This window comes from Thalassophryne amazonica, chromosome 3 (genome assembly GCF_902500255.1).
Source record: "Thalassophryne amazonica chromosome 3, fThaAma1.1, whole genome shotgun sequence".
NCBI classification, from domain to species: Eukaryota; Metazoa; Chordata; class Actinopteri; order Batrachoidiformes; family Batrachoididae; genus Thalassophryne; species Thalassophryne amazonica.
This window is the reverse complement of record NC_047105.1, coordinates 34,465,696-34,478,885: the sequence shown is the minus strand read 5'-3', so window position 1 is coordinate 34,478,885 and position 13,190 is coordinate 34,465,696. Positions and strand designations below refer to the sequence as shown.

The following is a 13,190-nucleotide window of genomic DNA, read 5'->3' as shown; positions in this document are numbered from 1 at the left end:
AGAAGGGGGATACAATCTGGGAGGTGCACTAAAATTCAAACATGCCAGAGCTGTCACTACCAGAAAGAGTTTTTGTGCCTCGGTCTATGGTGTGAAGCTCTGGAACTCAATCAGTGACAAGCTGAGAGGGTGTCCAGACATGAGAAGGTTTAAAAAGAAGTTTACAGAGGTGATTCTGTTACGATACAGTGAAGCAACTTAGAACTAATACATTTTTGAGAGTTGTTGCACTTGTCTTATTAAATGATGCAAATGAATGTTGGAATTTCTTATGTGTAAATCATAGAAAAGTTGAAGAAATGTTCACAAATAAGTGAGTATAAATTGTTATACGTAGCTTGAAACTTCTGAAACATATAAATTGCAGAAGTTGGAACAACACTGTAACCAAGGAACCAAATGATGATGATATAAGTTGTATTGTAAGTTCAGAGTAAAGGGATGGGACTAATGAGTCTATACTTCTTCCCATTCCTTTTTGAATATGTTCTTTCTTTATGTAGTAATGATATAGTTTTGTCTTGTCTTGTGTACAATACACATATTCAAATAAACAAACTTGAACAGATCATCACAGATCTGCACACTGGCCGTTCCAAGCATTCATTTATGGAAACCTGTGTGAGCAGATTGCAAAAGAGTTGTGTGAAGGCAGGATGGAAGCAGTTGTATGGAGGTTAGCAAAATCCAAACAACAGAAAAATGATCTGGAATTAGGGGACAAAGATCCTATTATATCTTTGCAATTATTAAAATATAGTGAACCTCACAGTGGCAGCATGAGAAATGTTGGACTGGATATGTTTTTTTGCCACTACTGGAGTCAAACTCAGCTGCATGTATGCAAGACATTGTCCAAGACATCTCACGCAACAGTGTGTTTTGATGCAACTGGCTCAGATGGAGACTGATATGCTTGTCTCCAGGAAGATTATATGGACCAGAATTAATCTTTTGTGTGGACACAATGAATTATTTTACCAAAAAATAAAATGAAAACCATGCCCCTTTCAGGAATCACTGCTGAGTTTGAAACAACAAAAGAAGCCCTGTAATTTCGGACAGTACATGAACGCAGCAGCAGCAGCACACTCGCCTGCTTGCACTGTGCATGTCCCCACCGTCTTGCGCAAAAATAAACTACTAGTAACTAGCAACTAGCAACTAGTCTGGTTCATTTTGGCGCATGCTGGGGGGATGACGACATCATCACTCAAAAATAAAACTCTTAATATCTCAGAAACTAAAGCAGCACAAACGAAAATTTTAACGGGACAAATCAGCACCAACAGAGCACAAACCACTCAGTATGTTTCCTTAGATTTTTTTACGTGAATGGGGGGGTCAGCTTCACAGAGTTTGTAAGTGAAAATAGACGCCGTTACGGTGTCAAATCTCATGTGTAATCACGTTCTCGGTGGGGAGGCCAAGATTTCGTTGTCAGTGTAAACAAGCGTTAGCGGAAAATTGTTTGTAACATTGCGTCGCTATGGAGGCAAGTTCAACCAAAATATGTATTTAGGTGTTTAACTAAGATAATCGTGAGTCTTTAATGTGAGTTTTATAATTTAAAAAAAAAGGTTTTGCTGTTACGATTGTGTGTTGGGAACCGGTTCTTTTCGGGTATCCTTAAGAAATGATTCGATCCATCAACATCAATAGCCTTTTTGCTAAACGATTCGCTTATTGGTCCTTCAGAGTGGCCGTTGTTTTTGGGGGTGTCTGTAAGGAAAATGATCATTTCTCTACATTGATTACAGACCCTGCAGTGTGTCTGTATGATCAAACATTTCTGGGATTCTGGGATCCTCTAAAACCGTGAATAAGGATAGAGGATATTAGTTTCAAAGCATCCCAACAAACATTAGTCAGACTGATTCTATAAGTGAAGTAGGTGTGGCCTGTCTGGCCTGACACTCTGTGTTGTGAAGATGGATTGGATGGTAACCAGGGGTTCTTGTCACTGGAGCAGGTTTATTTTGACAGCCATCCGTTTTCAGTACAAAAACCTCAGGCGTCACCTTTAAAAGGAGAGCAAACAGCACGGCAGACTGCATGAAAAACAGCCTGAACCCTGTTAGTCTAGTTTGAAATCAGCAAATTAACAAGCAAAACCAAACGCTGCAAGTTATTTCATACACATTCTTAAACGTGTATGAAATTCATATACGATCTGTGGTGCCTAACAATATGAAGCCAGAACCATTTTATAACCTTCAAACCGTGCTCCATCTCTAATAGAAGAAGAGCCAACACGCAGACCTGCCTCTCCTCATCAAAGCCTCGGGGCATCTGAGGAGGGTGACACCAAAGCACTGGAAAAGACTCACCGCAGGTCACCACCAAAATAATATATATGAAAAATAAATATTTAAACACGTACCAAAAATAATATAACTAATAGCTGAGGGTGGACTTTTGGTGAATTATAAATCCGTCTTTTAACACACTTGTTACAGTCGTTACCTCACACAGATAAATGACATCTGATAATTCTGACACCGTCTGCTGGATATGCTGTCACAAATTTGATGCTAACAATACTACTTGCTTATTTGATCTGTTAACTAAATTGCTTAAGGACCTGTGTGCTTCACATGGACCCACTCTGCTGACAATTATTAATCTCTCATTTACAGCCAGTATTTCTGTGTACTTTGAGTAGGCCCAGACATTTCCAGTTCTCTTTGCAAACCACATTAATTACTCTCAATATACTAACATACTGAGAGGTCTCCATGGTAACACTCGGCCCTGCAGCCAAACGGCAGAGGTGCTACGTGTAATGACAAAAGCCAAACTGGCTGTTTGAATGACATCTCATCAGCCCAACATACTGTGTGTGTCAGTATGGGCCATCTCTGTGGAAGTAAAACTGTGCCATCAGAGTTTGAAGTTGAATTTTTAAAGTTAAATTTGTTTAGCATCAAAATGTAGCGGGATGAAAGTCCCGGGTCCCAATTGAAAAGACGTTCCCGCTAGCTTGGCTAACGGGGAGTTCCCCTTTGGCTGACCTGGTAGAGGAATGGTCTTTTGTGCGAGCCGCATGGGCTCGATCCCCACCGTCGTCCCGGCCGCGAAGGTCCTGCGGTTACAGTCTGGTGTCACGAACAGGATGTGGATCACAGAGTATGCTAAAATGCACCTGTGACTTCGGGACGAAGTCAAAAATGGTGGGGAGATGTGTAGCGGGATGAAAGTCCCGGGTTCCAATTGAAAAGACGTTCCTGCTAGCTTGGCTAACGGGGAGTTCCCCTTTGGCTGACCTGGTAGAGGAACGGTCTTTTGTGCGAGCCGCGTGGGCTCGATCCCCACCGTCGTCCCGGCTGTGAAGGTCCTGCGGTTATAAAAATATTCAGCCTCAAAAAGGTCAACCTAAAAAAAAATTCAACCTCAAAAAATTTCAACCTCACAAATTCAACCTAAAAAAAAATCAACCTCAAAACAATAGACAAGCAGAGAGAAACAATCAATCCCTGTCTCAGTCATCCAATGTTCAGCAATGTATCACATCATCGTCATCTTCTTTTGATTTGGTCTCGGTATAACATAACCAATGGAGCAAAACATGACTGCTTGAGCGTTGGATGATTGAGACAGAGATCGATTGCTTCTGCTTTTCTATTTGTTGAGGTTGAATTTTTTTTTCCAACCTCACCTTCAACCTGAGAAATTGTCCATAGTTACAGTCCTTCCCTGATCCATAAATGGTTCCATCAACTTCAAAACGACATTCTCTGACAACCTCTCTCCCACTGGGTGAGTGGGATCTTTTCCCAAGTAAGGGATGGCATTACACACGTGTTTTGTGTCAAGATCTGCTGCAGTCAAAAACTTGATTCCAAACTTGTCAGGCTTGGATACAATGTACCCTCCCCCCCACCCTCAACTTGAAAGAGGCTATTCATCAGGTGAAAAAAATAATTTCCCAGGAAAACAGAAAGGAATACACTAAATTTAACAACCTGCGTGATGGCGAAGCGACATTGTGCCATTGTTTAGGGAGAGCCCTGGACTGTTGATGCTGTTTAAAAATGCAAAAGTACTTTTTTATCCGATTACGCGATTAATAACCAGAATAATCAATAGACTATTCGATTACTAAAGTAATTGAGAGCTGTAGCTCTGCTCTCACTACATATCACAATGTCATTACTCAATAAACCATGGCCAGTCAGTGATAGAATCCCCACACTCAGCTTGCATAATCAGAATCTTCGTCCTTGTGAGATTTGATTTACAGGTGGAGTCAATCATCATTAATTACAGTGTGTAAAATCTTAGCACATAAGTGGGGTTACCAGATTGCAAAGTGCTGCACAGATAACCACAGTGTCATCCAGGACTGGAACAAGAATAAGTGGCACAGTGTTTTTTAATATGCCAAACCATTTCATCCTCCCAATTGCCTGTTCTAAGGGAATCCCAGCATTTGCAATTTTTCTTGTCTTTGCAACATCGGCAGCAGTTTGTTGATCAATACCTGAGCTGGGAGAAAGGATGTGCAGTTCGCACGACGCATCAGAAGTTCACTTTTTATGGTGAAACCACGTTCAGCAAGGATTTCATCACCAGGATCCAAATGGACCAAAAATCCAGAGTCATTGACAATACCTTTGTCTGATCCTCTCTCTCCATAACTTTCAGACAAGAAACTCATCATGCCATTAGGTGCAGTGGCAATGAGGTATTTCACTGTATTGTGCTTTCTGTAGTCTGACCATCTTTCAGTGAACACTTCCGTACAGTCCAGTGTGTAGCATAATTTGGGATGGGTATTGATAAGATTTTATCAATATCAATGCCATTATCGATTCTGCTTTTCGATCCGATTCCTTATCGATTACCTTATTGATACCTCTTGTGAATTTTCTGTGTACTAAAAGTAGGCTTTCCAGGTTTTCTATGTCAACAACATTTTATTGAGTCTTAACAAATTGAAAATATGGTTTGACTGAAACAAATTGTTATTAAACTTAAATAAAACAGAGATGAAGTGGAGGCGTAAGAGTCACTAGGCGTTCATAGGAAACAGTTATTTATGTCTATATTTATTTATTGATTTATGTTCATTGTTAGTTGGTTTTATATTTTCTGTTGTGTTTTAATCAGATTCTTTTTGTCTCTCTAAAATTGTATTGTAGCATTATTACTATTGTTGTTGTTGCTATTATCTCAACAAAAATATAAACGCAACACTTTTGGTTTTGCTCCCATTTTGTATGAGATGAACTCAAAGATCTAAAACTTTTTCCACATATACAATATCACCATTTCTCTCAAATATTGTTCACAAACCAGTCTAAATCTGTGATAGTAAGCACTTCTCCTTTGCTGAGATAATCCATCCCACCTCACAGGTGTGCCATATCAGGATACTGATTAGACACCATGATTAGTGCACAGATGTGCCTTAGACTGCCCACAATAAAAGGCCACTCTGAAAGGTGCAGTTTTATCACACAGCACAATGCCACAGATGTCGCAAGATTTGAGGGAGCGTGCAATTGGCATGCTGACAGCAGGAATGTCAACCAGAACTGTTGCTCGTGTATTGAATGTTCATTTCTCTACCATAAGCTGTCTCCAAAGGCGTTTCAGAGAATTTGGCAGTACATCCAACCAGCCTCACAACCGCAGACCACGTGTAACCACACCAGCCCAGGACCTCCACATCCAGCATGTTCACCTCCAAGATCGTCTGAGACCAGCCGCTCGGACAGCTGCTGGAACAATCAGTTTGCATAACCAAAGAATTTCTGCACAAACTGTCAGAAACTGTCTCAGGGAAGCTCATCTGCATGCTTGTCGTCCTCATCGGGGTCTCGACCTGACTCCAGTTCGTCGTCGTAACTGATTTGAGTGGGCAAATGCTCACATTCGCCGCCGTTTGGCACGTTGGAGAGGTGTTCTCTTCACGGATGATGCGAAGGAGATGTGTTGCACTGCATGAGGCAAATGGTGGTCACACCAGATACTGACTGGTATCCCCCCCAATAAAACAAAACTGCACCTTTCAGAGTGGCCTTTTATTGTGGGCAGTCTAAGGCACACCTGTGCACTAATCATGGTGTCTAATCAGCATCTTGGTATGGCACACCTGTGAGGTGGGATGGATTATCTCAGCAAAGGAGAAGTGCTCACTATCACAGATTTAGACTGGTTTGTGCAGAGTATTTGAGGGAAATGGTGATATTGTGTATGTGGAAAAAGTTTTAGATCGTTGAGTTAATCTCATACAAAATGGGAGCAAAACCAAAAGTGTTGCATTTATATTTTTGTTGAGTATATATAAACAAAAATAAATTTAAAAAATATTACAATTTGTAATACATTTGACTCTTTTACACACAAACGTGCTGAGATGCGAACAGCTTAATGCTAATTTTAACATTGAAAATGCCATAGACATGCTAACATGTTAGCACTAGTCCCTGTTTTTAAGTTATAAAATACATCTATCAACTGTTTCAGAAGACCATAACAGGTTGGTTTAACATAAAAAATGTAAATATTACTCACAGACATATGTTCTTTGGGGTTTTAGCAGGGAAAAATTAAGATAAAGTGAAATAAAACAAAGAACCAACGAAGCAGCGGGTCGGATCAATGCTTCATTTCTTCAAGCTTCAAGGAAAAGCTGCAGAAATGGTTGATTACAGACCCTGCAGGGGTTCTGTAATCAATGGAGAGACATGATCATTTTCCCGACAAACACCCCCAAAAACAACGGCCGCTCTGAAGGACCGATAAGGGAATCGTTAAGCAAAAAGGCTATTGATGTCGGTGGATCGAATCATTTCTTAATGATACACAAAAAGAACCAGTTCTCGATACCCATCCCTAAGCCTAATGAAGAATATTTTGATGCCAGACTTGGTGGAAGCAATTTCTGTATAAAGTCTTTGGCTGGCCAGTAAACCAGTGGTTTTGGCTCTTTGGTAAGGAAGCGGATCTTGGAGTAGGAACTCAATACATTTGAAGCTCCCACTCTAAGCTTCATTAACACAAGCACAAATTCACTCTTCCCATTCAGTTTTCTTTGTGGCCCACGCTTATCTGATGACTTTTTACATCTCCCGAAAATCTTGGAACCTGTCACTTTTTTCACTTCAGCCCAGTACTGCATTTCCTTCAAAGCTGTATTTTGGTGTAACATTTGCCCACTTTGGATGAATTTGTTTATCACAGTAGTATTATGAACATTCTTGCTATTGGACTGGATTTCCAGTTAGCCTGTGAGTGTCAAGGATTCAAGGAACTTTATTGTCATGCCAACTCACATTTCCATGTTTGTGGTACAAAATTTGTACTCAGGTCCCGGTTATTTAAAAAAAAAAAAACTATAAATATAACCTATTAAAATGAAATAAAATCCAAAATTACCATAATTAATATCAAAGATAGGTGTGAACAGCAAGTATAACTATGATATTGCACTGGGAATTAATTGGAAACCAATATTTCACGTATGTTGCACACCGGAGGTTTTTGCACATGGGCAATTAAAGTGGTTTTGGTGCAGTCTGTATGTGATGATGTAAAATTTTATGGAGCACGGCTCAAGTTCAACAGTCTGACAGCCTCAGGGAAGAAGCTGTTTCTGAACCGGGTAGTTCTGCTCTGAATGCTCCTGAACCACCTGCCTGAGGGAAGGAGCCGAAACAGACTGTGTGCGGGATGGGAGGAGTAAAAAAATCATGAAATGACACGCACATCACAAACTATATTGGCGTGCAGGGTCAAAAAATAGCATCAAAAGCAAAAAAGAAAGAGACCCGCACAACCAGTCAACTCCCAAGAACACTTTTGGTGCTGCATTAAAGGTTTGCTTGGGAGCTGACTGGCTGTGCGGGTCTCTTTCTTTCTTTTTTTCTTTTTTGTTCGGGATGGGAGGAGTCCCTCAGAATGTGGAGAGCCCTTCCCCTGCACCGTGATAAGTAGAGATCTGAGGTGCTTGGAAGGCTGCTCCCTACAATCCTCTGTGCAGCCTTTACCACCCTCTGCAGAGCCCCCTCTCAGCAGCCATGCAGCTGCCATACCACACAGTAATTCCCACACATATTCCATGTGGTGTGGGACACGGAGTCCCACACATTCTGCTTGGGAGTCTGGTGAGGGCGGTCGCATCTCCTCCTTTCTCCTCTATCTCTTCTCCAACCTTCAAAGTCCCTACTTCACCGGACTGTGAATTCTTCAGACTATATTGGATTAACCATGGAATTGATCAGCTGGTCTCTGAACACTATTGACACCATTTTTTCAACAAAGAAATCAGGGTTGGGGGACCCTGCATGCCCAGATGGAATCCTACACTGCGGGCTATGTTTTCGACACCTAGGAGTGATGGCGTGTCGCATGCTTGGCACCACTCTCTGTGGACAACGTCGAAGACTTATTTATATTAGTTTTATTGTAGGAGGGCTGGTGCTTATTGGTTTATGTGCTGCCCTGACCTACCAGAGAATCTGCAAGACAGCTGCCACCAGAACCACGACTCCTCACCTGTCTGTCATGATTAATGAGTTGGGCAAGGTGATACATTCTCAGACTGCATTAACCCTTGAACTCAGACACAAGTTGGATAACATCTTGGAGCAAATGCACGCCTCGCAAAGGAAAATGTCATAGACCAGGGAATTCTTATAATTGGATTTGGTTGCTGTTCATGAGAACTGCAAATGTGTTTTCACTGCTCAGCCCTAAACATGGCAAGCTTATCAGCCTCTGAAAGACAAAATGCCCCGTTGTTTTCCTCCAGAAGAATTTCTATGGCCTTGGTGAACTATTCGGCTGCCTTCATTCTTATCTTCAGCAACTTACCCCCCCCCCCCCCCCAGCCTGCTGTTGCCTAGCAACATCAGACTTTACACACACACAGACAGAAACTGACAGTGCCACTCACACATGGACAGAGACTGATAGGCATGCTTCCCCCACCCCATCCCGGCCCCCGCTCACGCCACTCCCTTCCCCTCCAGGGTGCAGCGTGGCTTTAGCTGCTGTAGCTCCCTGCCTCCCCCAAGCTGGCGGCTGCACGTTCATGTTGCTGCGGCTCCTCCCACACTCACATTGCCTCAATTTGGATAATGGACTGTTTCACAGTTTAGTGCACATAAACGATGTCAAATGTATATGTGTTGTCTTTAATTCTGATCAATCAATCAATCAATCAACTTTTTTCTTGTATAGCGCCAAATCACAACAAACAGTTGCCCCAAGGCGCTCCACATTGCAAGGCAAGGCCATACAATAATTATGAAACACAGTCTACGTCTAAAGCAACATAACCAAGGGATGGTCCAGGGTCACCCGATCCAGCCCTAACTATAAGCCTTAGCGAAAAGGAAAGTTTTAAGCCTAATCTCAAAAGTAGAGAGGGTATCTGTCTCCCTGATCTGAATTGGGAGCTGGTTCCACAGGAGAGGAGCCTGAAAGCTGAAGGCTCTGCCTCCCATTCTACTCTTACAAACCCTAGGAACTACAAGTAAGCCCGCAGTCTGAGAGCGAAGCGCTCTAATGGGGTAATATGGTACTACGAGGTCCCTAAGATAAGATGGGACCTGATTATTCAAAACCTTATAAGTAAGAAGAAGAATTTTAAATTCTATTCTAGCATTAACAGGAAGCCAATGAAGGGAGGCCAACACGGGTGAGATATGCTCTCTCCTGCTAGTCCCCGTCAGTACTCTAGCTGCAGCATTCTGAACCAACTGAAGGCTTTTTAGGGAACTTTTAGGACAACCTGATAATAATGAATTACAATAGTCCAGCCTAGAGGAAATAAATGCATGAATTAGTTTTTCAGCATCACTCTGAGACAAGACCTTTCTGATTTTAGAGATATTGCGTAAATGCAAAAAGGCAGTCCTACATATTTGTTTAATATGCGCTTTGAATGACATATCCTGATCAAAAATAACTCCAAGATTTCTCACAGTATTACTAGAGATCAGGGAAATGCCATCCAGAGTAACGATCTGGTTAGACACCATGCTTCTAAGATTTGTGGGGCCAAGTACAATAACTTCAGTTTTATCTGAGTTTAAAAGCAGGAAATTAGAGGTCATCCATGTCTTTATGTCTGTAAGACAATCCTGCAGTTTAGCTAATTGGTGCGTATCCTCTGGCTTCATGGATAGATAAAGCTGGGTATCATCTGCGTAACAATGAAAATTTAAGCAATACCGTCTAATAATACTGCCCAAGGGAAGCATGTATAAAGTGAATAAAATTGGTCCTAGCACAGAACCTTGTGGAACTCCATAATTAACTGATGAGTGCCATTATTACAGTAAACAAGTAATAATTGTGGATGAATTACGGTATCTTGTCTGTGGTATTTGGAGTGTGGATGTAATTTCATTGTTGCACTCGTGTAATGACAATGACAAATAAATCTGACAATTCTGTCAATTCAATTCTGACAATTCTAATGCAGGTGCAGATGCTCTCTCCACTGCACAGCGATAGAACTTCCTCAAAATGGAACTCCCAAGTCCAGCTCGCCGCAGCTTCTTAAGGAAGTAGAGGCGTTGGTGGGTTGGTGGGTCTCAGTTTCTTGTATTGCACACTTGAGCTCTTTGGCTAATTTGTTGCATCCTTCACAGCCCCTACACAGTAAAATCACCAGTGTTAAATTAACACTGATGATTTTACTGTGTATCATGAACACAGTGATCATGGCAGTTGTGCTCACTGGCATTCTCAAGGGCCTTGCGATCTTCTAACTGGAACTGAGTGTCTTCAGCCTGGATTTGTGTGGGTTGTCCTGGTTTCGTCTTCTTAACTTGTAACGTGTCGTTCTTTGACTCCTCTCCCTCGGGTGACAAAATTAAGATTGTGGGTGGGGTGTGGGTGTGTCTTTGTTGGGCTGCCATCTGGAAAGTGAGCAGAACACACAATGGGGAATTTTCTTGTGACCAGTTCTTTCTCGTCCCTGCATCATCACAGGTAAGACATGGAACTAATATGAAAACCCTCATGAAAACTTTTTTTTTTTTTTTTTTTTTGCATTTTCCAATGTGTTTAGTCACAAAATTAATTTAATTTAGGGTGCGCTTTTAATCAACTTTAATAAAAATTCCAGAAGTGTTACAGGCCGAGTGAAATCAGTTCAGTCGGACCTCATTTTTACATAAGACAGACCAGTTTTTTCAGCTATCTGCATAAGAATACACAAGACTAGTTAACACACTCTAAAACACTGCATTTGCATTTAGTTATGTGCACTTGCAACCTCTTTTTAACATGAAGAGCTCTTACAAGTTTTGGATGTTGAACTGAACTTGACAAGTTGAGTTGTAAAGTTTTATATATATATATATATATATATATATATATATATATATATATATATATATATATATATATATATATATATATATATATATATATATGAAGCAGCAGGACCTTCGTGGCCGGGATGACGGTGGGGGATCAAACCCACGCGGCTCGCACCAAAAGACCGTTCCTCTACCAGGTCAGCCAAAGGGGAACTCCCCTTTAGCCAAGCTAGCGGGAATGTCTTTTCAATTGGGACCTGGGACTTTCATCCCGCTACATACATATATATATATATATATATACTTAGACATCTTTCACATTTACAGACTGCGATGTTTATTTAAAGTTTCAATATTTTTGCTTGTAGTTTAGAGTTTGTGTCCTGTTTACAGTATTTTTATTGACATGGATTAAGCAACTTAGAAGTTACAACCTGTTGGATCAAACCACCCATCCTTTGTTATTTCTTTGTTTTAAGGTTCCTTTGGTCATGCAGCTCTCGATCCGCTCATACCACCCATCAGACAAAGACGCGGTGAGGACTCTGTTCACCAAAGGCCGTTTAGAGCATATCAACCCATCTTTTTATGACGCCATGATCAGCCCGCTTTATCTCGCTATCAGTCTGGCTCTGTGTGTCACTGGCTACTTCCTGGGCTCTGTGGTAGGTGCTGTGGTTTTACCAGGAGGCTGGGTGGGACTAATCTACTACAGCTGCTATCAGTATTACAGTGGCTTTGTCAGAAAGACACTCCAGACAGACATGCAGGACATCCCTAGGTACTACATGAGCAGACCAGATGACTGTTTTTGGGTGGCTGAGGCTGATGTTGATGGCAGGACACAGATAGTAGGTATAGTGGCTGTTGTGGCCAAACAAAGTGGGAACAAAACCTATGGTGAACTGCACCGAATGACTGTCTCACCGTCATGCCGTAGGGCAGGCCTGGGCTTCAAGATGACCTCGACTGTGATTGACTTCTGTAAGGAACGAGGCTTCACCAAAGTGGTGCTGGTGACCATCGCCAGCCACACAGCTGCTGTGGACCTTTACCAGAAATGTGGCTTCAGCCATGTCCGCTGGCAAAGAAAGGCAGATGATCAATTTAGGCTGACACTGCTGAGCAGAATTAAAAATATAGAAATGGAAAAACACCTATCAGCTTGAAATGTAGGAATTCTGCTTATGAATGTGATTCAGTGACTCAGTCCCCTGTAACTGAAATTATTGATCTGTATATACTGTCACTTTTTGCTACATTTAAAAGAATATGTCAAACCTTTTCATTATATTAATGTTTGTGAGGTTGTATTTAGTTCCCTGTCTTGTTTCTTTGTGTTCACTGATGTGTTTATTGTGTGCTGCCCACACCCTGTCTGTATTCAGCGTGTGCCTGTCATTCATGTCGTCTGTGCATGTGTATGTGTCCTCGCTTGTCTGTCATTCATGTCGTATCTGTACCTTGTGTGTGTTGTAATCTGTCCTCTGCCCATGTCTGTAATTTTAGATTAGACAGAACTTTATTAATCCCATGGGAAGACTCCCTCAGGGAAACTGAAGTTCCAGCAGCACTGTATAGCAACACACAGGGTAAGAAGCACACAGAGTATCAAAAGTGAAAGAAAAAACAAACAGTAATACAAACCTAGTGCATTTAGCGCTGGGTACCGAACTTCGGTTCTTTTGTGGCACAGACCAAAATGCTCATCAACGTTTAAATCAAATGACACCACTTTCCAAATGCTGTAATACAAACAATAAACTGCAGTCCTGCCAAAATGTCTGAAAAGCAATGCTTTTGACCAAAACTACAGTGTTTTCAAGTGTTCTTTTGTAGTGGAATTTTTTTTTTTTTTTTTTTTTCTGTAAGAAAACTGCTTGGAGTGGAAAATGATGAAACTCA

The 13,190-nt window shown here is 41.4% G+C and overlaps 1 protein-coding gene across 1 annotated transcript; it reads left to right on the top strand.

Moving 5' to 3' along the window:
* Positions 1 to 11,776: 11,776 nt before the first annotated feature.
* LOC117507737 (probable N-acetyltransferase camello) lies at positions 11,777 to 12,454 on the top strand. The gene has a single exon (XM_034167550.1). It carries the CDS (start codon positions 11,777 to 11,779, stop codon positions 12,452 to 12,454), a length of 678 nt encoding a protein of 225 aa, XP_034023441.1.
* Positions 12,455 to 13,190: the final 736 nt, after the last annotated feature.